General features: G+C 37.5%; 7 protein-coding genes and 1 long non-coding RNA gene across 9 annotated transcripts in view; 3 read left to right on the top strand and 5 right to left on the bottom strand.

Annotated features, from left to right (window-relative positions):
- The window catches only part of LOC130496940 (ABC transporter C family member 6-like), a 5566-nt gene extending 4642 nt beyond the window's left edge, over positions 1–924 (top strand). Inside the window, exons 7-8 of the mRNA XM_056989675.1 lie at positions 597–711; positions 806–924. Coding sequence (XP_056845655.1) covers positions 597–711; positions 806–924 — 234 coding nt within the window. The remainder of the gene's footprint in view (positions 1–596; positions 712–805) is intronic.
- LOC108813623 (protein NARROW LEAF 1-like) lies at positions 917–3768 on the bottom strand. Its single transcript, XM_018586235.2, has 6 exons — positions 3588–3768; positions 2986–3444; positions 2746–2895; positions 2426–2666; positions 1843–2346; positions 917–1549 (listed from the first exon to the last, which is right to left on the bottom strand). The coding sequence occupies exons 2-6, from the start codon at positions 3382–3384 to the stop codon at positions 1149–1151; spliced, it is 1695 nt and encodes a 564-aa protein (XP_018441737.1). The 5' UTR covers positions 3385–3444; positions 3588–3768; the 3' UTR covers positions 917–1148.
- Positions 3769–4315: 547 nt separating this feature from the next.
- LOC108810046 (auxin-responsive protein SAUR78-like) lies at positions 4316–5252 on the bottom strand. Its single transcript, XM_056988519.1, has one exon. The coding sequence runs from the start codon at positions 4928–4930 to the stop codon at positions 4508–4510; it is 423 nt and encodes a 140-aa protein (XP_056844499.1). The 5' UTR covers positions 4931–5252; the 3' UTR covers positions 4316–4507.
- Positions 5253–5268: 16 nt separating this feature from the next.
- LOC108810047 (SEED MATURATION PROTEIN 1-like) lies at positions 5269–5629 on the top strand. The gene has a single exon (XM_018582175.2). It carries the CDS (start codon positions 5293–5295, stop codon positions 5560–5562), a length of 270 nt encoding a protein of 89 aa, XP_018437677.1. The 5' UTR covers positions 5269–5292; the 3' UTR covers positions 5563–5629.
- A 93-nt stretch (positions 5630–5722) lies between these two features.
- Positions 5723–6324, bottom strand: LOC130496456 (uncharacterized). The gene is made up of 2 exons (XR_008935598.1): positions 6202–6324; positions 5723–5968 (listed from the first exon to the last, which is right to left on the bottom strand). It is a non-coding gene; the product is annotated as an uncharacterized LOC130496456 (long non-coding RNA).
- A 2789-nt stretch (positions 6325–9113) lies between these two features.
- On the top strand, positions 9114–16853 carry LOC130494563 (histone acetyltransferase HAC5-like). Its single transcript, XM_056988801.1, has 17 exons — positions 9114–9347; positions 9567–9814; positions 10082–10196; positions 10359–10608; positions 10692–11120; positions 11238–12994; positions 13142–13438; positions 13518–13793; positions 14034–14162; positions 14236–14436; positions 14520–14662; positions 14753–15065; positions 15143–15282; positions 15430–15508; positions 15606–15986; positions 16086–16291; positions 16379–16853. The coding sequence occupies exons 2-17, from the start codon at positions 9681–9683 to the stop codon at positions 16494–16496; spliced, it is 4968 nt and encodes a 1655-aa protein (XP_056844781.1). The 5' UTR covers positions 9114–9347; positions 9567–9680; the 3' UTR covers positions 16497–16853.
- Positions 16854–16988: 135 nt separating this feature from the next.
- Positions 16989–18921, bottom strand: LOC130496601 (uncharacterized). Of its 2 annotated transcripts, XR_008935758.1 has the most exons (4): positions 18865–18921; positions 18597–18675; positions 17393–18398; positions 16989–17312 (listed from the first exon to the last, which is right to left on the bottom strand). XR_008935758.1 is itself a non-coding variant. In XM_056988802.1 (3 exons), the coding sequence occupies exons 1-3, from the start codon at positions 18868–18870 to the stop codon at positions 17443–17445; spliced, it is 1041 nt and encodes a 346-aa protein (XP_056844782.1). In that variant the 5' UTR covers positions 18871–18921; the 3' UTR covers positions 16989–17442. The 2 variants fall into 2 exon arrangements, 1 of the variants encoding a protein (XP_056844782.1); XM_056988802.1 differs by having other exon boundaries at positions 16989–18398.
- A 4519-nt stretch (positions 18922–23440) lies between these two features.
- Positions 23441–25437, bottom strand: LOC108834242 (protein KINESIN LIGHT CHAIN-RELATED 3). Its single transcript, XM_018607585.2, has 2 exons — positions 23841–25437; positions 23441–23771 (listed from the first exon to the last, which is right to left on the bottom strand). Exons 1-2 carry the CDS (start codon positions 25337–25339, stop codon positions 23615–23617), a joined length of 1656 nt encoding a protein of 551 aa, XP_018463087.1. The 5' UTR covers positions 25340–25437; the 3' UTR covers positions 23441–23614.
- Positions 25438–25587: the final 150 nt, after the last annotated feature.

The following is a 25587-nucleotide window of genomic DNA, read 5'->3' on the forward strand; positions in this document are numbered from 1 at the left end:
CAAATAAAATTTCACTAAAAATGAATATAATAAATTTATGGTGATATAATTGTCTGCTAAAAATATACAATTACTCAATGTAGTATACATAATTATTATGTCTAAAAGTTTTATATTTAACAATTATATAAGATCTGTAAACTATAAACTTATATTACATAATTTATATAAAATAAAATTTTACTTATAAAATTAAAATAAATACCCGTGCGGCCAAGCTCTAGTGCGTTTTAATATGTAAACACTAAATCACATCATCTAAATTACGATTTAAATGAAATGGCTCGTGATCAAATAAAAAAATAAAATAATTATAAACTAAAATATATAATAAAATAATTTTACAGTATAATTTAAAATTTAAATATTGAAAATCCAAAAATTAATATTAAATATTGAATAAAAGCAACACCTAATAATAGATTAAATCAAACTAAATCAGTGATCCAAAAATATAGTCCAATAAGAGTTTTGAGATTAGCCCGTTCATATGTACTTGTGTTTGTTGTAGGAAGTAGTTTGTGTTGAGTTTGTTTGAATCTGTTAACACTTTGGGAGAGGAGTGACAATAAAACTAATACCACTTCATTTTGTAGAATGTAAGTGAAGATAGTTACGAGATGTTCAACAAATATGGGAAGGTTGTTTACAAGAGCGACGACCTCAAGTCTCCAACAGCTGAGGTTGATGATGACGCAGAGAGTTTAGTATGTAACAAAGCCAAAAGCCTTTTACTTACAATATGCTTTTTTTAAAACTCAACTGGCTTAATAAAGCAATGGAGAATCAATCCACTCTTTTGCAGTTGCTGTTGAAATGGCTAGAGTTGCGAGCGAGGTGAAAGCTGGAGACACTAAGGTCCTCTTCGTGAAGCCTCTCGTCTACTGGACTCATTTCCAACTTCAAAAACACTCTCTTACATAATGGCCCAATGTTCATTTTCAACTTCAAAAGTTAATTATGACATCAATGATACAATGATGAACACTGACAAATGGGATAATAGACAAACAGAAGGAAAAAAAAGACAATCAAACTGAAGCTAAAGTTGGCTATGTTCTAGTCCGAATGACATTTCCAATGAAAGTGTGGGCAAATAGGAAGACAAATCAATCATCAAGGCGACAAAAGTTATTGACCTTTTGTCTCTATTCAGCGGGTCTCATTCTATCCTTGGTCATCTCAGTGCGTCTGCGTTTACCTCCATTGTCCCCTTCCCCTAAACGCAGTCCTACACATAAATCCCCATCGCATCCACCATTTGCAAGACCGGCAACAATATCCTCTCTAGCAGTCTCGGGCCAAGAAGACACTGAACACTGACCGCTGAAGCTCGGCATGAACTGGTGCTCCACACTCGGAGGACCTCCTTTTGTTTCTATCCTCTCTTCAAGATCAATGTGTTGCACCTGGAGAGGCCCTAACGACGCCTCTAACTTCTCTTCAGGGCTTCTCTTCTCTTTCTTGAGATTCACGTATGGAGGTGATGAGTCTGCAACCATTGAGCTCATTCCCGTTGTTGAGGCCGCTCGTTGTTCTTTCACCGCCGCTGAATACAACAACACAAACACAAACACAAGTCATGTTACTTCTATATGCTGAAGAAGTAAGATAACAAAAACACTAATTACTACTCTTTTCGTTTCATTTTTAATTGTTGTTTTAGATTTGTGCATACATATTAAAAAACCATTATATTTTCTAAATAAAAACATTATTACCTATATCAAACCATATTTCAACCAATATAAAATTAAATTGGAAAATATGAAATATTATCGAATAAAAATTAATAAGTTTTGCACTGAAATTCTAAAACGGTTTTTATTTGAGGAATATTACCTTTCAACCCTTCATCAGTAGTGATTAGATCAAGCTGGAGATGAGTAAGAAGTCTTCCTAGATCAACACCAGTAGTCCAGCTCTCTGGAGACTCACCCACTTTAAGTTTCAGCCTCCCTCTGCTACCAGTACCTCCCCATATGATCCCAATAGGCCTTGCATTCTCCTCCTCTCCTTTCATCACTATCAAGCTTCCGCTATCTCCTTCAAGATCAAAAGGACTGCGATGGTTCTCACCAACAACAAGGAAGTCAGTGAGGAAGCAGACTCCTCTCTCGTCATTATACTCCAAAGCATAAGCCAGAACAGTTCCTGTAGTCAAACCAGAGCTTCTCCCAACTTTCACCACCTGTTTCCCTACTAAACTCCCAACCGGAGACTGCAGCTCAATTGCTTTGACCTCTCCAATCTCTCCTACTCCACCTTTGACAGACGTTGTGACACGTGACAGGTCGTAGTCGTCTGCAAAAGGGATGAATGCTCCATCTGCTCTCACAAACGTCTCTGCAAAAATACATTTAAAAGTTATTGCCAACAGTTGTTGATGTTTTAACCTCATAGACTTGATGTTTTTTTTTAAAACCTGGATTGGTGCCAGCGAAAATGCCAAACCAGAGATCATCAGTGATGAAGGAAGTGGCTCTCTCAACGGCTCCAAGGTAGACCCCAGGGCCAAGTGCAGGAGGGAGAGGATGAAACATCTTCTGGCTTGGGTAGTCCAAGTTAACAGCAACATGACGGTTAGTCACAAACCCAACTTGTCTACCTCCTGTCTGACTCCTCACTATTGCCCCCAGAGTCCCACAAGTCTCCTGGCTTGCCACCTGATTAAGAGATTAACAAAGCTATCAGGGTTTGTGATCATTTCCATAACACCAGATTACAATGAAGGATTATTATAACCTGAGAGCCTGATCCAATGAAGGGATCAGATCCTTGGAGATGATCAACAATATCAGTGGTGAATGTTTGTTTAGGTGTAGGCTGATGATCAGGCTCTCCAAAATAAGAAAACTCCACCACATCCACATCACACCATATCCCTCCAGCTCCCTAATTCAACCCCCAGACCAAACCAAACCAATCATTCACAATCACAGCTTCCCTTCTAATGACAAACAAACTTCAGAGTTCAAACGTTACCTCAAGAGCAGTAGGAAGACACTGAAGAGGGCTAAGCCACTGTTTATGAACTTTCCTAGACACAAACACAATGATAGCAGGTATATCCGTGAGAACCCCTCTCCGGATCCGGAAACCAATAGCGGTTCCAAGGCTGTAACAGCGCAAGATCTTGCTGTGGAAGGCTCTTATGGTCATGAGCTCAAGCAAAGTGGTTGCTCGTTGCCCTTTAGGCTCTGCAGATGCTGGTTCAGGAGAAACCTCCTCTTGTTCCTCATCATCCTCCTCCTTCTGCAGGTTCGAGAAGTAGTTAGCCCTCTCCTCCGCAGCGTTGCTCAGCCTGCTTGATGTCGGCCATGAGAAGTAAGACGCCGCCGTGAAATCACAGTGTTGATGACCTGCTGATCCTGCCTGACGCATTGTTGCTCAAGAAATCACAAAGTCTCTCCCTTTTCTTATTGTTTTGATTGATAATCACATCTACACAAGTTATAAGACAAAGCTAAAGGATGTAGAGAGAAGAACAGAGAAACATAAAGTTTTGAACTTTGAAGGCTATTGATGCAGAGAACTCACTAAGAGTGTCAGATGCTGATCAGATCAAAGAGTTTGGATTAGATTACCTGATGATTCATAAACCTTTTAGTCAACGAGCTGTGGCCATAAGTCCACTGAATCAACACCAGTTTGTTGAAACTTGTTTGGTTTAGTTCAATACTTTAGCCAATGGAAGGAAAGAGAGTAAAGTTGCAACCTTTATCTTTTTTTTTTCTAGATTAGAAAATGATTCAAAACTTCAGTTTAATCTCAAAAAGAGATTAGTGGGTAAAGTACTAAAGTATCATAAAGTTTACAGCTTTTTGTAGTAACAAAGTGCTTTTGGTCGGTTAATTAATGATGTGTTAGTGTGTCTTAGTGGGTTCATGTCAGAAACATTATCTTGTCTGATTCTGATTTGCCAAACTTTTTTTGTTTGATCAAATACAGTATTCTCCGGTATATAGGCTTCACTTAGGCCCATTAATTTGCCTTGTACTTTCTCCTAATGATGTTTAAGAAATTGTACACTTATTAGCAAAAATTAAATACATAATTTATCTACAATTTTTTAGTTTTGCTTTCAGTTTTGAAAAATTGATGTTTAAAGAATTGCACACTTGTTAATAAAATTTAAACATATTTTCATCTAAAACTTTTTAGTTTTGTTGTTTTAGTTTGATCTGGTTTTCATAATTTTTCATTCATATTTTTAGATTTTAATTTTTTTTTTTTTTCAAAAATACATTAAAATTCAAAACTTCAATATTTAAAATACAAAAACACCAATCTCTTAAACAAGGAGAAATGGAACAATTATTATCGATTGTTTTAATTTCTAAATAAAAAAAGCAGAACTTTGGTAGGATGTCTTGTTAACCATCAGCACTCAATAACATATTGACAAACCATGCACTTCCAAGTAAAGTAACATAAGGCTCTAGAGTTTAAAAGGCATAAACAATTGTAACTTGTAACGGAAGGAAAAAAAACAAGTGAAACCTAATCAAGGAGAGAGATAGAGATGAGCAAAGTCATCTAAAGACTCCAGTATGTGCCCCTGGTCTCCGTTTTCTAGCATCCACAGAAGATGGTCGAACAAAACGACTTCACATTTCACCGTAATCACACAGCTTCCATCTTCATTTTCATCTTCTTCGTACCTCTGTTGCTTTTCCACAAGAGCGTTGAGTAGAGGGTGCTTCAGGTGTTGCTTACTGATCAAGTAAGGTTTCTTGGTACGTCCGACAAACACTGTCTGGTACAAAGACGGTGTAGGGCTGCTTTGGTCGACGTCATGGAGTTGGTCGTGTGGATCTCTTCTTGCTGATTGGGATCTGAGGCTTGTGTAGGAATATGAACGACCTAGTTGCGTGGACACGCTCTTGCATCTCCTTAACAGCATCATCAGTCTCATCTTCTTCATCATTGAGTCAAATTCTACTCTCTCTCTTGCAGTTTGAAGAAGATACTTGAAAAGGGTATTAAAAGAGGAGCTAGAAGGTATTAGGTGATACGTCTCATTACTTAGCAGTTCAAGTTATATAATAAGGCTTTTTTGCAACTAATCTAATCCATAATATGTAGATTTTTCTCACAACACAAAACTTAGATACAAAGACATATGCGTGTCTATTTGACGACATTGCAACTAGTGTGAACGTGTCAACAAAAGAGAACCCCCAAGAATGAGAACTAAGCACCACAGAAGAGTCTAGAGAGTGACACGTTAAACTTCACTCTGTTTATATACGTCCCATGTAGAGTCGTGGTACATTAAACCCTAGAGAGATGGCAAAGAACAAGGACGACATAAAGTATGCAACCGCTCAAACTAAGCAATCTGAAGACGAGGCGATACGAGTGAGATACAAACATGGGACACCTTTGGAAGGAGGGAAGATCGCAGAGTCTGAGCCTGTAGAGCTGTTTGCAAGCGCTCAAGGTGTCGAAAAGGGAAAGGATCAGGCAGCGTCTGAAATCACTGGAGATCAGACACAGATGCACCGTGACAAAGCGAAAGACGTTCCCGGAACAAGAACAGATGATAGTCTTCGTTAAGCTTCAGCTCTATATATGCATACTTTGTATGTTACTTTTCTAAAATAAAGTACGCTTTGTTCATTCATCAATACTCTTAAACCACTATTTCAATCAATAAACTTGTAGTAAACATAACACCGTTATTCTAATCAGTAAACTAGTAATAAACATTAACATATCCAGAAAATTATTAAGATAAATCTCTGCTTGTAGTAGATATTAAAACGAGTGAGCAAGACATGTTCTACAGAAGATTGTTTGCAACTTAAACGTAAAAAATTAAAAACATAACTGGTTCAAGAAACAAGAAAGGGAAACACAGAGATTTATAGATAAGGCAATACGATGACAACAGACTCTACTTAGATCTCTGTCTCATCTTTCTGCGCTTCCTCTTCAACCTCCTCATACGCTTCTTCTTCCACTGCGAGAGAAATTAATCAAATCACAACAATGATATCAATCCAACTAGTTTTGTTTTCGTTCGAACAAGACATGAAATGACAGCATCAACAACTTGAGTTTGTGATTCTAAGCTTCCTAACAGACTTTTATGATTAGCAAGAAACCATAGAAATGAGAGCTAGATCGCAGTATGTGTGATCAAAGTGGAACAATATAACAAAATCTATAGATTACAGAGTAAAGTTTTCATACCTTGGCTCTCATGGTGAATTCGCCGAACTCTGATACGCGGCTCTGTTAGCTGATCTCTCTTGTATATATAGCTAGGGTTTCCTCTTTTCCTTACTTCAATTGGATAAGGCCTTGATATATTTTAAACGGGCTGGAAATTTTTAAGGCCCATGTAATGATTTACAAGCAGACCAAAAAAGTTCATGTTGCATGTACAGCGAGAGTCGAGAGATATGAGAGGACAATAGTGTTTTTTTCTCTTTTTTTTTTTTGCTGGAAAGACAACAAAGTGTTGCTACTATTCATCCTGAACACATACTTCCAACTTCGACGTTAACAGCAATAACTTAATTACATCTTCATTCCCGTTGCAATAACATGTACATTTTTCTCACTTCCTTTTTTTTTTGTATTTTTACTATTGAATGTGGCATTTGGTATGGTTCACTGTACCGGACAGCTAAGAACCCAGCTCAAGCTGCCCTCTTTTTCTCTGCAGCCAATATATATGTCCCCTCTTTTGTTCCATTCACATTCACTAAAGTTCTAAAGGCCAATGTACTATTATATATAGATTTAGGTTTTCCATATAACAAACAAAAAAAAAAGTAATCATATTTATAATATCGTGCAAATACAAGAGGGTCTCCCACCAGCCTGATTTAATGCAATTAAAATATTGATATCTTTTGCATTTGATTTTACATATATAGAATGATTGTGACACTAGCACAGTTTGAGAATTGTTGCCATATTAGGATAAGGACATTTTAATCATCAAAAAAAATAGGATAAGGACGTGCATTGTCCTAGTCATATATAGATGTATAGTGTATCCCACCATATTATCATTGCTTCGATTGGATTTTGGTGTTTGTTTTATGTTTTTGAGTGGAATGTGAAAACAATACTGACATCTTAATTTTCATTTGATATGCTAGACTAGGTATCTATACATTCTTAACTAATTCTACTTTTCTTGTCAGCTTTCTCTACTTTAGGCCATTTGTCGTGGACTCGTGACTGTCTATCCCAAAATAATGCAGAAATGTCAATAGATAAATAGGTGCAGAGATGTATTGAAAAGAGCAAAGAGACATTTGTATACAAGCATCATGATAATCTATCAGAGGGCGCAAGGCTGATCAGAACCATCACGTTCTCTCCTTTCAGTCAGTGCCGTGTCTACTTGAGAAAACAAGAAGTATTGGCCTAGGGCATTATATATTTTTAAAGATAGAAAACACTAAATGCATTTCTGATAATTTGTTTCATATAATGCAATCCTATATAATTAACTTTGAAATGTAACCTCGTTAATAGCTTTACGAGCTAATAACAGATGATGAGGCAACAAAAAAAAGATTTTTAAAAGAAACTAAACAAAATATGAAAATGTTAATTTATACTAAAAAAGTTGTATAAGTAAAGAAAAATTTGTGGGTACTAAACTACGATAGATTTGTTCTTCATTTTTCATTGTCCTCATTTTGGGTACACTATTTTCTATTCAAACGATATAGTTATTCATATCTGATTAATATAATTAGTACACACATCGGTCAGAATCTTTAATATCTAATTTACGAAGAAAACTATTTTAAATCTTAAAATGAACTTCACACTTGTATGCTTTATTTTTCACCATTTGATGCAAAATTTCGGATGATCATTTAATATATTTTAGTCCTCATTTATTATCGGGTTTTGAATGTATATCTTTTGATTTTCTTCCCAATTTATCTGATTATAGTACCTGTTCCCAAACAACAGGTCCAATCAGTGGCCGAGGGAGAGAATAATATACGGGTCTAATTTCTAATTTTCTATAACAAATACTATAAAATCTATAGAAATGCCCCCAGCCCAAAACTAAATGTAGTGAGAAAAAACTATGTGCTCCCTGTTATATTTGTTAGTTCCGCCCCTGGGTCCAATTACAAATGTACAGATCATAATGTGTATGGACTGTACATGACAACCCACCGTCACCGAATATGAAAGGTTTATGTTACATTACATCCAATCCCTTACTGTAGATGATTAAATTATCCATTTATCTTTACAACAACATATAATACTCAGTGTCATAACCACACGTAACTTTTTTTTTTTTTTTTTTTGCTAAATAACCACACGTAACTTCAGTTGTAAAACCATACAAATGGTTACGAATCATAAAATTTTAATCACTTCTGTGCTTTTGCTTGTTCAGACCAATATATACAGGTTTTGTAGCAACAAAAATAAATATTTTCCTACAAGTTTCTCAATCCAGTGTCTAATTCTTACAAGATTGTTTCAAGTAACCAACGCGTGTTGGCCTAGTGGTAAAGGAACTCCGGCTGGAGTGCCCGCCCTGGGTTCGATCCGCGTTGGCCACGAGAGAATTTACATGGGCTTTTCTCGCCCTCCAGACCACTTCGCGTAACCAGGGGCCCTTAAGTGGAGGCTTAAAAATTCCTGTAATGGCATGGGCATAAGCCCGGTGGGCTAGTCGATCACGCTTAGTGGTCGGATACTGGGTTATAAAAAAAAAAAGATTGTTTCAAGTTTTGAACCATGGCATAAGAGAGGTACTGGTCGCCTTACTGTTTCAACGATGCAACTGCGTCCCGTTACAGAGTCAAAAAAAAAAAACTGCAGGTCGCCGACTTCAAACAAATAAGCAAATTACTATATTAGCCTTATCATTCTCTAATATAACTGGAATATTCTCGGTAATTTCCCCCTCGAAGGAAACCAACCAATACCACAACAAGTAATTTCCACGTGGCGTTCCGACTTTATTAATTGACTTTATTACCACTAGATGACAACAGAGTCTGGGGGACTCATCTGAAAACGTTGATTGGGTAATAAACACACGTTGTTGTGTTCTGTCCGTGAATCATTATTTCATTCTGTTATCTTACCCCAAAACATCGAATTAAATCTACTAGCTCTGGTAGTAAAAAATCTGACTTTTATGTCCAAAAATGGATATTTATTAACTCCGTCATTATCCCACGCCCCCACCGACCATTCTCCTCCGTCGTCATTTCTTCTCTCACCCGCCGTTTTTTTTCTCTCTCCCTTAATTGTGCATCGATTCTCCGGCGACGACCTTCCATCTCCGTGAATTGCCTTCTCGGATTGGAATCGTTGATTTCCCCCAATTAATTCAGGTTTAGGGTTTTTTTTTCTCTCCTCTCCTCTTTATTCAATTTGATTGATCGCGAGCTAGGGTTACCTGAATCGTTTTAATTTGATTATCTTTGTAATTAAAAGTCTTTCCTTTTATAAGGCGTAATTCACGAGGTGGTGGTGTTATTGAGATTGTTGTGTGTTTTTACTACATGTGAGCGAAGCTCAATCTGTTTTTTCTTTTTAATTTCAATTTGTAGGCTTGTTGTAGCTCATCGTCGTGGTGATGATCGCGTTTGTTTTGGCGAGGAGGCAGAGGGCGTCTTTGGTTCTGCATTCTCCATAGGTTTTTTTTTTTACGGGCGTTTGAGAGAATGGCTCAGGGACAGAACAGGAGTGTTCCTCAGCTGGTGGGACAAATGCAAAATCCTGTTGCGGTTTCTGCTCCTGGTGTTTCGTCTCAGCCTAATGATGGTCTCAGGATACGGCATGAGATGTTGAACAAGATGTAAGATTGTTTTCTTTGTTGTCTTTTTTTCTTTTTTTTTTAATTTGCATTTTGCCGTGTTTGTGATTGGTTACTCGATACCATTTAGACATAAGTAGTGTACTTGTTTTGTGCAACTGTCTGTTTCGTACACTTTTGTTATGATTCTAGCTGCTTACGCAATTTTACCCTTTTTATTTATTTTATAGACTTTTTGAAACAACAATTTTTTTTTAATGTTTTGTAAAAATACTCTTATTTACTTGAGTTTATTTTATTTTTTGCCAGCTTCGTTTGGTTACAGCAGAGGCAGCCTACAAAGACTGATGATGCCTCCAAGGCCAAGTTATTTGAGGTTGCAAAGCGGTTAGAAAATGCAATGATAAAAACGGCTACGTCAAAGGTTCCTCCTCCTCCTCTTCTTTTCATCTTCTTACATTGTATTACAGACCACAGTTCATTAAATGCAATATACTACTTGGATTCCAGAAATGGAATCTTCTCTGACGGAAACAGGTTCTCACTGTTGTTCTTGATTATTATTATTATTATTATTTTTTCGCAGGAAGAGTATTTAGATTTCCAAAGTTTTGAGGTTCGGATAAAGTCTATTCTGAATCAAATGTTTGGTCGTCCTAATAATCCTCCAAGCTCGGCCGGTATGATGGTTCAGACACCTGGTGCTTCTCATGGATGGGGTCAAACTCATACTGCCACACCTATGGTGAACACTAGCACCTTTAACAATAATAATAACTTAGCAGATGCAGCAACCGAAGCAGGAAGGCTGTTGCCAACTAATCGCATGAATGGAGGTAATGTCACTCAGATTCGTTGTTAAGAATTCTATTGTATACATCTAAGTTTGACTCTGTTACTGTATTTTTTCTTTTGACAGGTCAAATGATTAATGGTCGCCAGCAATTATCTGCCAACACTGGCCAACAAATGATGCCTACTCCTGGATTCAACAACAGTGCTAACACTGATGTATATCAGTCTCATCGAAACGGAGAGAGTTCTAGAGACGGTGGCAAGCTTCCTGCTGCTGGGCCTGAGTTTGTAAGCCAATCTCAGCTTCAGAGGCAGCGTCCTGCTGGTTCAGATGACCGGTTGCATTACAGCCTTAATCAGCAGTTGGGAGGTGGTTTTAGGTCGAATATGCACCAGAATGCTGGTGTAGGGATGAGTGGGAACAGTGTACACCTTGCTAATGGGCATATGGGTTCTCAAGGGGGCCTTAGTTCCACAAATTTTTCAACTTCGTCCCAACCTTTGCAGCAGCAGCAGCCTGTCGATCAGTTGCAGCAGGTGTCACATGTGCACAGTAAATCTCTCTAATTTTTCCTTTTGCTATTTGAATTTTCTATGGTGTCTTGATAGTCTCCCCTTGGTGCTATCCTTCTTACATTGCAAGCTGTTTTTTTTTTTTTTTGATGTGAAGGATACTCAATGAGCAACTCTGGTGCTTTTGGGTCCGGGAATCTCTATGGATCATCTGGCTCAGTGGAAGCTTCTGTGGATATGAATTCAATGAGTCAAAACCCTATGAGGAGAGTTGATGTTTCCTTTGGTAGTAATCAGTCAAGCCTGCCATCAGTGGACAAGACTCCATTGATAAAGCATCAACAGTTCGAGAATGGGAACTTCCAGTCCTCTTCTAGTTCCAAAGAAAATGTGGCTCAGATGAGTCATCAGCCATTAGAACACCAGTTCAACCAGCCATCTCATCATTGTCAGTACCAGCAACAAGAACACTTAGTGAACAACGATGCTTATCGTCAGCCTCAGCGAGCTTCAAACATTGTTAGTCAAGTCAAGCATGAGCCTCGCGCGGAATACTATAATGAAGCTTTTCAACAGCAGGCTATAAACCAAGTAGAACCATCCAAGCCTCAAAACCAGTACATACAGAACGCTGTCAAAGACGACTATGTTGGTACTCAGAGTAGTAGCCAGCTAAATATTTCTCAATCTTTCCCAGCGCAGACTCATCAGACGCAGCAGATACCTCAATGGAAAGATGTGAGTAACCTCTCCGGTGGAGTGCAGCCAGTATCAAGTCTGGGACAGTGGCACTCACCTTCTCAGAACTTGACACAAACATCAAAAGATATTAATGGAGAGAGAGAGCAGTTTGGGGTGAACTCAAGTCAAATATTACCTATTAAGCAAGAAACTACTAATGCTGGTTACTGTCAAACTGTTGCTCCTCGAAGCACCTTGGAGGCTCCAGCTCCACATCTTCCAGAAGGAAGCAGCACCTTGAGTAAACAGGTGAATGGTGATAGTGATTCGAGTTATGTAAACCAGAGGCGGTGGCTTTTGTTCCTGCTACATGTTCGCAAATGCAACGCAGCTGAAGATAAATGTGAAAGCAAGTATTGTTTCACTGCCAAAACGCTACTGAAACATATCGATTACTGCAAGGCCCCTGCTTGTGCATATCAGTACTGTCTTCAAACCCGGAAACTGATTCATCATAATGAGCGCTGCGAGAATGAAGCATGCCCAGTCTGTGTTTATGTCAAGAACTTCAAGGAGAAACAAAGAGAAAAGATTGCCCTCCTTCGTAAAGCTGAGTCTAGTAAAGCTGAGTCTAGACGCTTGGAAGCGTTTGAGTCTATGCGTGCGTGTAATGAAAGAGACTCTGAAGCTCCTTCCGTTGTTGTTGATGATGATGATCTGCAACCTTCTCCAAAGCGGGTGAAAGTAGAGAAACCCTCCCAGTTTGCTTACCCTGAACCACATCACAGCATCCCAGTGAAAAAATCTGTTGGGATGGGTAAAACTCATTTGTCAAAGGGTTTGCAAGAGAAGTATAGTCTAGAGAGGGATGTTAGCAAAACTATTAGATCAGATGTGCCTATGAATGCAGATATTTCTGATACTTCGAGGAGAATGCTTCCAGTTTCCCGTGAGATGGAGAAGCCTGTTTTCAAAAAAGATAATCACTTGGGAGGACATGGTGGAGACTCTTCATTGGATGGTGAACCTGTTTGTGTAGTACCAAAGCAAGAAAAATCAAAATGCATGAAAGAAGTAAGCGCACCCAAAGAAGAGAGAGCGGAACAGTCTGCAGATGTTTTAGCTGCGTCTAGTAGCGGAAAGTCAAAGATCAAGGGAGTCTCACTGATTGAGCTCTTCACTCCAGAGCAAGTAGAGGAGCATATCCGCGGTCTTCGCCAGTGGGTAGGCCAGGTAAGCTGACATATATATTTAGATGTAACTCTTGCTTTAAATGGAAGGTTGGGGTTTTACCAAGAATGGTTTCAATATGCTGTTGTCTGCATACCTTCCTTACAGTGGATAACGCCTAGTTTTGTTTTCTTTGTAATTTTATTTCAGAGTAAAACCAAGGCAGAAAAGAATAAAGCAATGGGACTCACCATGTCTGAAAACTCTTGCCAGTTATGTGCTGTTGAGAGGCTTGCATTTGAGCCAACACCTATTTATTGCACACCTTGTGGTGCACGTATCAAGAGGAATGCTATGCACTATACCGTTGTGTCAGGTGAGTCACGCCACTATGTATGCATTCCTTGCTACAATGAAGCGCGTACGAACACTGTTTCTGTTGATGGAACTCTTGTGCCCAAGTCAAGGTTTGAGAAAAAGAAAAACGATGAGGAGGTTGAAGAACCGGTACGCCCTCTTCTTCACATGATGCTCTGCAATTATCTTTACTTGTTTTTTTTGCTTCTGAACCAATGATTATGTGCAGTGGGTGCAATGTGATAAATGTCAAGCGTGGCAGCATCAAATCTGCGCTTTGTTCAACGGCCGTAGGAATCATGGACAAGCCGAGTACACTTGCCCTAATTGCTATATAGAAGAGGTGGAACGAGGAGAAAGGAAGCCTGTATCACCAAGTGTGATTCTGGGGGCACAAAGTTTGCCAGCCAGTACTCTTAGCAACCACTTAGAACAGCGGTTGTTCAAGAAACTGAAGCAGGAAAGACAAGAGAGGGCTAGGCTTCAAGGAAAAAGCTACGATGAGGTAGTTTTATTAACTTTTCCCATGGCCGCTGGCTTGAGTTTTCTATCTTTCCTTATATAGCTAGGGTTAAGGGAAGATGTCAATAAATGTAGGGCTTACAAAAAGATACAAAATAGCACTTTAAGGCCATAAGAAAATCCACCTAGTGTATATGTTTTATTTCTTATAATACTCTTTCCTTATATAGCTAAGGTTTTTGGAAGATAACGACCTAGTTTCCTTCTTTAATTTATGTACCAGGTCCCTGGAGCCGACTCACTTGTTATCAGAGTTGTTGCATCTATAGACAAAATGTTAGAAGTAAAGCCACGCTTCCTTGACATATTCCGAGAAGAGAATTACTCATCTGAGTTCCCTTATAAGTCTAAGGTACAACTTCTTGCTTCTTCTTCTTGAGTCTTGTCTATCAGCTAACTAATATGTATATTTTTCATTCTTTCAGGCCATTCTGTTGTTTCAAAAGATTGAAGGTGTTGAAGTTTGCTTATTTGGCATGTACGTCCAAGAATTTGGAACTGATTCCGCGTCTCCCAATCAGCGGCGAGTATACCTTTCTTACCTGGACTCGGTTAAGTACTTTAGACCTGACGTTAGAACTGTGTCTGGAGAGGCTCTCCGTACTTTTGTATACCATGAAATTCTGGTAAGCTATATTTCTTTCTGATCCTAGTAAGCTTTCTAGCTCATGTGTAGTCTATCAACAATGGCCTTTTTTGGGATTTGCAGATTGGTTATCTTGATTACTGTAAGAAACGTGGGTTTTCAAGCTGCTATATATGGGCATGCCCTCCTCTTAAGGGTGAAGATTACATTCTATACTGTCATCCTGAGATTCAGAAAACGCCAAAGACTGACAAACTAAGGGAATGGTATGGAAAATGATGTTTTCAATGTGCAAGAGAGAAGTTTCGTCATGATGTGTAATGTAATAATAATACTCAAATTCTTTTTTTTTCCAGGTATTTAGCAATGCTGAGGAAAGCTTCCAAGGAAAAAGTGGTTGTTGAATGTACAAACTTCTATGATCATTTCTTCGTCCAGTCTGGTGAATGTAGAGCTAAGGTAACAGCAGCAAGGTTGCCATACTTTGATGGGGACTACTGGCCAGGTGCTGCTGAGGATTTGATAGAACAAATGAGCCAAGAAGAAGATGGCAAGAAGTCAAATAGAAAAGTAATCTCCAAAAAGGTCATATCTAAAAGGGCTCTTAAAGCAGTAGGTCAGCTGGATCTTTCTGTTAATGCCTCAAAGGATCTTCTGTTAATGCATAAAGTAAGTTCAGTTCTGTAATTAATGCTTTTGTTGAAGAAAGAGATAAAATATTCATTGCTCTTTCTTCTTCTGTGTAGCTGGGTGAGATCATCCTCCCAATGAAGGAAGATTTCATAATGGTGCATTTGCAACATTGTTGCAAGCATTGTTGCACACTCATGGTATCTGGATATCGCTGGGTGTGCAACCAGTGTAAGAACTTTCAAATTTGTGACAAGTAAGCTCTACATGTCAACCTCACCTCATTATTTATCTAAATTTGAAACTTATTTAATCACCAAAACTTTAATGTAAAAACTCTTAATCTATCTAACCTAACCATAATCATGTATCAATTTCTTTTGGCTGCCTCCTCTTACAATAGTTGTCACGAAGTGGAAAAGAACCGTGTCGAAAAGGAGAAACATCCTGTCAATCAGAGGGAGAAGCATGTACTCTATCCTGTAAGTTTCTAAAAGCTTTTAACAAATATGGTTTCTCTCCATGGTCGGTTTAGAAACATGACAAGGTTTTGGTCTCTCTCTCTCTCTCTCTCTGCAGATTGCTATTGAAGACGTTCCTACTGAGATTAAAGACAGTGATGACATCCTCGAGAGCGAGTTCTTTGACACTAGGCAAGCTTTCCTAAGTCTCTGCCAAGGAAACCACTACCAGTACGACACGCTGAGGCGGGCGAAACACTCTTCTATGATGATTCTCTATCATCTTCACAACCCAACCGTCCCTGCATTTGCAACGGCATGCGCCATCTGCCAGCAAGAGCTTGAACCTGCTCTAGGTTGGCGCTGCGAGGTTTGTCCTGACTATGAAGTTTGCAGTGTTTGCTACTCAAAAGGCATTAACCATCCACACAGCCTCATTAACCGTCCAGCTGCTACTGATTCTGTTGTCCCCAACACAAAAACCAATCAGACTGCATTGGTATCTCTTTTTTTCTTCTTTCTTTCAAACTTCACTTGGCAGCTTCTCGTTTTTTGCTTATTTGCTAATACAGTTTTTTGGGTTTTTCTGGTGCTGCAGTTAAGAGAACTGCTGCTACACATGTTGGCATGCTGCACCACACAGTGCCAGTACCCAAGGTGTCGCGCGATTAAGCTTCTGGTCAGGCATGGTCTTGTGTGCAAGACCAAAGGCAAAGGATGCATCCATTGTAAGAAAATGTGGGCCATCTTCCGAATGCACGCCCGTAACTGCAGAGATTCTCAGTGCAGAGTACCCAAATGCAGGTACGTGATGTGAAACTACTTTGTTCAAGAAAGTTGATTTTTGATTTGTCTTTCTCTAATGGTGTCTGACATTGTGGGGTTTGACAGAGACTTGAGAGCTCATGATAGTAGAAAGCAACAACAGGCAGATTCAAGACGCAGAGCTGCTGTGAAGGAGATGGTGCGGCAGAGAGCCGCTGACGCATCAACCTCAACTTCTGACTGATCAACAACATAGACATCTCACAATGCTTAGAAGGAAGGAAGGATGTAAATGTGGAGGCGAATGAATCAAGAAGCCAGTTTAGGAGGGTCAAGAGCTGCTGCTAGTTACTAATTCAGGCACCAAAAGGAGGTACATAGATGTTTGATTTACATGTATTCTTAAGGTATAGACGAATGTGCATATGTAATTTGTGATTTTTGATTCAAATTTTGATTGCTTCTTTTTTTTTTCTTAACTTGAATCTCTATTGAATTCTTGGGGGGTCTTAATTCACTGTTTTGATCCCTTCGTTTTGTTGTATACTATGTACCATTCTTGGCAAAAGTCTATTAGTTAATAAATTCTCCTGATTATCCATCTAAGTTTTGCAACAATAACACTTCCAAGAATTTAATCAAAAAGAAAACAGAAAAACATTTCCAAGAACATTTTATATGTTCAAGAATTAAGGCAAACTAAAGCAATAGAAAGCCAAATTTGATAAATACCATACAGCAAATAAGGACCCGCAAATTTTTATTTTAGAACATAACATGAGATGGACCAGGAACGTTTTAGCTCATGCCAAGTTTAAAACCTGTAAAGCTTCTTTAGAAATAGAATAAACCATTTATTTGGGGTTCTTCCCTTTTTTGTCAGCTCCTTTTGATTCCTTTTTTCGTCTTTGTGCTGCTGCACTTGTTTCTCCGGTTTGTGTTGGCATCCGAGTACTTGTTTCTCCGGTTTGTGTTGGCATCCATGTACTTGTGTCTCCGGTTCGTACTGTAGATAGGGTGCTCCAGAAACTACTTGTGGGAACTGTATATGTCGTTCCTCCTGCACATTTATGGTTAATCTTTTTGATCAACTTATGTGTGTTCACAAGATGATGCAAGCACATGAGTTCTTTTCTAAACCTTGTTTCTTCATGTTCTCTTCCCACTTCTTTAGTTTTTCCTCTTCTTTATTAATCGCTAATTTTTTTTTCCTTCACTTTTTGCTTCTCCTTCTCTACCTGTTTCTTCCTTTGTTCTATCGCTTCCTTCTCCCTGATCTTTCTTTGTTCGTCTTCCATCTCTTTAGCTTGCTTCCCCCACCTCTGTGCCTTCTCTTCTTTAAAGAAACCTTCTCCATGCGCGTTCTGGATTGGTAAATATTTTTCTCCTTTTCCTACTATTGGCTTACGTTCTAGCTTTGCCTTAGCCTCTTTTTCTTTGTTTTTATTTCCATAATACTCCATTGCCTTACCAGCAGCACCAGCACCCAAAACTATTGCCTTGCCAGCTGCATCAGCACCCAAAACTATTGCCTTACCAGCTGCCTCAGCACCCAAACCTATTGCCTTACCAGCTGCATCAGCACCCAAAACTATTGCCTTGCCAGCTGCATCAACACCCATATCTTTGGCCACCTTAGCAACACCCATTGCCTTCTCCCAGTATCCTTTCGAGTTTGAGCTACTGGCAACATCACTGGGCCAATCAAGCGGTTTATATCTAGGTAGTATTTTGCCTTCATCTTGCTGCTGGATCTTGACTTTTGGCTCCTTGCCTTTACCTTGATGCTGGATCTTGACTTCTGGCTTCTTGCCTTTATCTTGTTGCTGGATCTTGACTTCTGGCTTCTTGTCTTTATCTTGTTGCTGGATCTTGACTTTTGGCTCCTTGCCTTTACCTTGATGCTGGATCTTGACTTCTGGCTCATTGCCTTTATCTTGTTGCTGGATCTTGACTTCTGGCTCCTTGTCTTTACCTTGCTGCTGGATCTTGACGTTTGGCTTCTTTACTCCATCTACTTGAATCTTGATTGTCTCAACAGATTCATCTATTTTCTGTAGTTCCTTTTTCAATTCAGACGTACTAAATTTTCCCCTCACCTCTAGCTGACCTTCTTCTCCTTCAACCTCTACCACCTTTGTAACTCCTAATAATATAAAAAAAATTAATTGCTTAACAGTTTTTTAAAGAGAATGGAAATTTTATTTAACTAAAAAATATTTTTAGAATGAGAATTCTAACTCTTTTTTTTTGTTAAAGCCTAATCAGATTATGTGTAAACTGAATATTAACCATCATAAATTCATAATTAATTAAACATAACCATGAATTAGTGTTTGTGTACCTTCAAACTCTCTGGCAGTTTCCTCCGCTAGCTCTTTGGTGCTTTCATCAAAAACTGTGAACTGGAATACAACTCTCTTCTGCAATTTAATTTAAAAGCCCATGGTTATAACTCGTATCACGTAGTATGTATAAATTTTTTTTTTTTGAACTTATGTATAAATATAATTTTAAAGCCATTCAAATGTATATTTCTAAAATTTGTTTTTTTTTTGCCAAAATATTTCTAAAATTTGTTCATAGAAGTGTAAGACAAAAAAAAAACGAACCTTCATTTTTGAAAAATAGAAAAGATTTGAGTGAAGAGAGAAAATGCAGAGGAATATGATTGCAACCTTGTAGCTTGTTCATTAAAATTTTTGCTTACTCGTTTATTTATACGGTTTCTTTGATTTTAATTAGTGAACTAGCTTTTCACCCGCCCTTTCAAAGGGCGGGTATATTTTTTGAAAAAAAAATTGTTTTATTTTTTTAAATTTTTTATATAATTTTGATAACTATATTAAATATGTACAGTTGCATAATTAACATTTATACCATATGCATTACAAAAATTGTTTTTAATTTTATTCCTAAAGTTTGCAATATATTATGTTTTTTTAGTATTTACCTACCATAAATTAGCCAAGAATATTTATACAAAAAAAAACCCGACTCTGAGTCGATCCAAAAATTAGACATGGTCTATATAGTTGAATGGTTCATAAACTATTATATCCGAAACCAATATCAAACCTAACCCTGCATCGAAAATCGTACAATTTTTTGAAAAATATTTAGAAATTCTACTTTTTAATATATTCTGCTATTTATATATGTAAATGGGTTAATATGGTTTTTAAAAACTCTAAATAAAATCACATTTAATAAATATTTGTAATCTAATAAACTATTTAAAACTCATTAAACAAAATGAGCTTATATATATATATATATATATTTATATTTATTTCTATTAAAAGTCTATTTAAAATCCGTTAGCCTTATTTTATCATCATGTGTTTTGTTAATTGATAAATTTAATATCTGTATAAAATATCTGAAATTTGAATAAATTAATATTTGGTTGAATAAATATTAATTTCTTGGACTAAGAAGTAAGTTATGTTTTTGTAGTGTGATAATGATTATTTTTTTAAAAAATATAGATTCTGATCCGCTCTTTTAAAAGGTGGATATATTTTTTGTTTTAAAAGTTTTTTTGAAATTTTTAATTTTCATATATTTATGTTTTTCTTTTTACCAATGATCATGTTTTAATAGAATAGATATTCATCAAGTTTTTTGGATTTTTTTTGCAATCTAACATTTTAGTTAACTATATTTGCTAAGAGTTTTTGATAGTTCTCACTAAACACACAGTTACCTTTTTTTGATTGAAGAATATTAGCTGTGTAACATATTGTGGTGATTTTCAGTAAATACATTGTTTAATTAAAAGAAAAATAAACTACTAAATTTCAACGGCAAATCATAAAGTAGTGGTGGTTACATAAGAAAAATAAATATAAGGAAACAGTTACAGAAAAATGGTTGTCGATTATAAGACAATAAGTGGTAATTACATTAAAACTGTATATGTCTCGTTGGGGTTATATTAAAAATATGTATATTTGTTTTTTTTTAAATTAGACCTAACTAATATCAATTGATCATTCTTCAACTTTAATAGTATTGATATAATAACGAGTTGGTCTTGGTCAAGCCATCGGAGTAAGAATATGATAGTGTCGACAAAAAAAAAGAATATGATAGTAGACTGTGGCCGCGTCTCTTTACTTTATTGGGTTCAACTACTACGTAGCATGTTATATGATATTTTTATAAAGGACCGAGACCATTCTAGAGAAGAACCTAACCATTTCTTCAAAGTAGGAAATGAAAGACGCGGTTTATCGTAATCAAGTCAAAGACTCACAAATCACAATAAAGAGGTGGAAGGATAGGTTATCATGGATTTCAACTTAAAGTCAATTAGCCATAATTAGATTGACTCTATTTTATATGTTAGTTGATTATTTTTCAAACTACTCATGTGGATTTTGTTCATTCATTAACATATAACTTTTGGGTATATCAGAAACTACTATCCAAACTTTGGGTATATCAAAAGCCCTAATTATAAAACTCGCATTGCAGAAACTTTAGAGATATTGAAGTTGATATCCAATGATCTTTATACCGTTCCATCAACCAGTGAGCATAACGCGTATTACGGATCACAATTTCATCAACCAAGAAAAAATGTTCATACAACAAACTAAATGAAAAGTATTCTCACGAAGGAAATAACCAAATTTTCTGTAAAAGTTTATTTGTCCAATTGTTTTCCCAAAAAAAAAAGTTTATTTGTCCAATGAAGTGTTAGATTTAGGTCAATCATGGTTTTCAACTTAGAATCAATTAACATAAATAGACTGACACTAACATTTATATATTACTTAATTTCTTTAAAATTTTCCAATGTGAATATTTTTTCTATTATCTTTTTTTTCGAATTTTATCGGCCATAAATTTGAAAATTTAGAACATGTATATACTAAATTAAAAGATTTTAGTATAACAATTCTATCCTGTCGAGAGGATTATATATGACAGTTATATCCCAATGAGTTATACCTGTCAAGAAAGTTAAATATAATTTGAAGTTAACTTTTAATTTAAAATCAGTTGATGAATAACAGATTGGCTGTAATTATTTATGTACTAGTGAACGCAATGCTGGAGATCTATATTTGCACATGAGCACAGCCATCATCCGTCGATCTCTTAGAAGCTTTTCTCTCAACTACAAAGATGATCCACAAACTCGAAATTTTTCTTGTTAAAGTGAGAGTCGCCAACTCTGCCTTGGTCTCACGAACAAAACCGTATGCCACACCCAGTTTAATTTTATTTCACTTAAACCAGATTAACCTCTTTAGAGTAACTCCATCAATGGGGTTTAGAAGAGGTTTTTATAACTAAAAGAAAATGAAAAAGATTTTTTTTTTTTTTGGTCAAACTTCAATTTTATAGATTCTTACTCTCCAAGAATGGAGAAAGTGTTCATACAACATGAAAACAAAGCCATCCAGGCTAAACAAACACCAATTACAAAGAAGCAAATACAACATAGAAGGATAGGGGCATACAAAACGCTTAAACAGCAAATGAAGTCGAGAAGTCCTCTAATCTCAACGACCATCGAGCTGTAAAGTGAGAAGAAGCCTTGGAAAATAGAGATCACGATCAGTGATATAAATTCCGAGAATGAAGCAGCAACAAGTGCACAATCAACAATCTTTAACATGGCTACAAAGCCTTTGATTAGAACTTCAGTGTTAGAAGTATTTCTAATCTTCAACATAACTCTCCCTGCAACGAAACAACATAAAGTAGATGATGACATTGGGAGAGAAACAAACTCCATAACGGAGGATACCGGACAATAAACGTCCAAGAAGACTCGCTTCTCATGATGAATGGATATGTGACACATTAGTCCATTAAGCTGCCACAACTGAAAGGACTTGAATACCACACTAAAGAGACTGCATACTGCAGTAAAGAGACTGCATACTGCAGTAAAGGAAGGCACCAAGGCAGGAAATAGAAACAGACTATAAGACATTTCAAGATACCAAACCCAAGATATCAACTCATCAACCACTGTTAACATTAAGTTAAATAATCTATGTGATGAAACTTGGATTAATGGATGAGGAAGAGAGGCAGAGCTGGTGATGGGGATCGAGCAACCCATTGTTGAATCAACAGACACCATGACAAGCATAATGAACGGGCGTACGAAATCGCACCAGCAAAGAGCCACGCTACAATCTGTAGGGTACCACCATTTGGAGACAAAGCTTGTGTCACCAACATACACAACATAAGCTACTTCATCACAGAACACAAAAGCCATATTCAACAAACAAGATTTCAGATCTGGAGCTTTTGAAACCGGTTGAAAATAGGCGCAAGATGTATCGAAGAGCAGAAGAAAAACGGGGCTGCAAGGTATGTCAGGAGGATCTGGTGGTTCTGGCGGAGAGAGAGCTTCAATGGGCGGTTCTGGCGGAGAGAGAGCTTCAAGCGGTGGTTCTGGCGGTACAAAAGGAGGCGTACGCGGCGGCGGATTGGAAGGAGGACGGAACCACGACTGAGACGGCGGATGAAAACACGATGGAGGAAACGGCGTGAACAAAAGTTATATAATAGAGGAAGCGACATCTCTTTCATGAAAAAGATTAAAAACATGAAAGAGAGTGAACAAAAGTTTTTAAATGATGTTTTCTAAGAGTTATATAATATATACATATACATATATGTGTATTAAGAATCCAAGAGCTAAGAAACACCAATAATGATGCTCTAAGAGATGTCATTCAATTGTTATTTCAATTAGTTTAAGAAAAAAAAATTTAATCATTTAGTTATAATATTGATATTTTTTCTTTTAGAACCCAAGAGGAGTTTTTACCGATAATGTTGCTCTTACTATACCTATCTATGAGATATAGCCATATAGGACATGCATTCTACATGCAAAAACGCATGTTTAAACATCTGAGATTTTGCTGTCACTTTTTGCTCAGCGCTTAGTGCACTGCAGTGCAGCGTATCAGAATTTTGCAAGAGGTTGTAGAGAGTAAATTAGATTTAAGTTCTTTTTTGTTCTTGTTGCTGAGAATTTATAGTAACATTGCCAGATTTTTATATTCAATATTTGCAACTGAAAAACAATGAGTAAAGAACTAAAGAACAACTTTCTCAGAAAATCATGGTGCTGCTTTGTATTGAAATAATTGTTTTTTTTTTTTTGAAATAATTGTTAGTGTAAAGAAAAACAACGAGAAGATATGATCATTGTTTTGCTCGAGTGAAACCAATAATAATACATCAATACATATATATTCATGTAGATGTAGACTGTCGTAACCAACTCATATTTTATAAACTCTTTCCAAGAACACACCAACATGTATCTTATTTGGGTTAAAGCTTTACTCTATGATCTGCAGTCCCAGTGATCATCTAAAACTCTGTGATCATTGAGTCACTATCTCTTTGTCTCGAAGCTTTCAAACGTAACTCCTCGAGAAACCTTTTCACTTCTTTAAGCTCATCTTTTGTGCTGTCTCCATGGTTGTCCCAGTTACCAATCACCAGTTGTTGGAACTCCACTGCAAATCTGTTCAGGGACATGTTAAACAACCAAAGACAAAAGATGAAGCCACAACTGTAAAAACGGTTTACTTACTTTGGTATAAAAAGCTGAGAAGGACTCTGCTGGCCACCATTGATGATGATATCCTTAGCAGCTGCAAACATCTGAGCAGCGGATTGATGAGGTCTTTGGAGCTCCATATAAGCAGCCCCGAGAAGGTTGTAAACATAACCAACACTCAAGTGTTTGGGACCAAAACTTTCCTTCAATCTCTCAGCTGCACTTTCCAAATAAGCAACGGCCTCAGAGACTCGACCTGATAACAAAAGCAGCCACCCTATCCTCGCGGAAACACTTCCTTTAGAGTGTTCTTCCACTTGAGAGAGTTTCTCTAGTATACACAACGTTTTCTCCAGCAACACAACCGCTGTTTCAAACTCACTCATCGACTCGTACTGCAACGCTATCTCAGAGTAACCCTCAGCAACTTCCACAGGCGATGCTCTCTCTTTCTTCTCAAGAACACCACAAGAAAACTCCAAACACTTGTTCGCATCAGCAAACTTGCGTCGCTTCACCAACAACGCCTTGGACATGGATACCAGCACAACAGATCTCATCTCAACGTCCTTGTCAGATTCTTTTGCTACACCTTCAGAGATGTCTTCCTCGTATTTTCCCAACAGAGCAACCTCATCTTGTCGATTCTCCAACAAGTACTCCTTCTGCTCGATCGCCTTGTCGTGTTCCTCTAACCCACCGTAGATAACACCGAGAAGCCGTCTGTCCTTGGCAACCTCGGCCAAGTTGTTCACAACCTCTTTTCTATGTATAGCCAACGCCTCCAACGCGTATGGCAACGCTGCTTCGAAGTTGAAACCCGCAGCGAAAGCATCCGCCACGCTTCTGTTGGCAACACCCAACTCTTTGCTGTCTTCCTCCAGAGTCTTCTCTTTGGTCTCCAAACTATTCAATGATTCCTCAACAGCATCCTCTTGCTCTCCCATTCTATTCTCAACGCTATCACGCACCATCTTGACAGTCTTTAACACCGCTCTAACGTCACTATCATCATCATCATTACTCTCTGCCACTAACTTGTCTAGAATCTGACTTGCTCTGTGAAGGTACCGTAGGCTATCGTCTAACCGGTTTAAGGCGTAGCTAGCGGTTCCAATCAATTGCATTGCCATGGCAACAAACAAACAAGGCTCATCTGCATCGAATTCTCTAAGAGACTTATGAGCGTGATACAGAATCTTTTCAGGATCCTCACCTAAGCGGTAGAGATGGATTCCTATTATCAGAGCAGATTGAGCTACCTCGTTATTGCCTTGTAAGGAGGAAGACTCCATCTCCTTAAGCAAACTGATCCTCCCATCTGTGGTCTCTGCCGCCTCCAGGAACTTACTCCTGCCATAGGTTTTGCAGGAAGTGGAGATTTTTCGATCTGTGGAGACTAGAGAAGAGGAGGAGGAAGAAGAAGAAGCAGCTTCGAAAATGGAGTTTACACGGAGTAGAAGATGTAGGTTTGGTCTGAATTTGTAGATATGTTGGAAGCTATGAATTAGAAAAACCGAAGCACTTTTCATGGCTTCTCTAACACACAAGAAACTAGATTTGACTTCGTGACTTGAGTTGAGTTCTGGTCTGCTTTGAAGTTCGATTCAAGGACAGAGATATCTATCTTATTAAAACAGAAACATTCTGTTGGACCTAACATTTATTTTGTAAGTTTTTAAATTAAATACACATTTATACTTTATAGTTAAACCTACATTAAATCACTAATATTCTTTTCTTTATATTACTATCCATGTTTCCAAACAATATACTTATT

This window comes from Raphanus sativus, chromosome 6 (genome assembly GCF_000801105.2).
Source record: "Raphanus sativus cultivar WK10039 chromosome 6, ASM80110v3, whole genome shotgun sequence".
Lineage (NCBI taxonomy): Eukaryota > Viridiplantae > Streptophyta > Magnoliopsida > Brassicales > Brassicaceae > Raphanus > Raphanus sativus.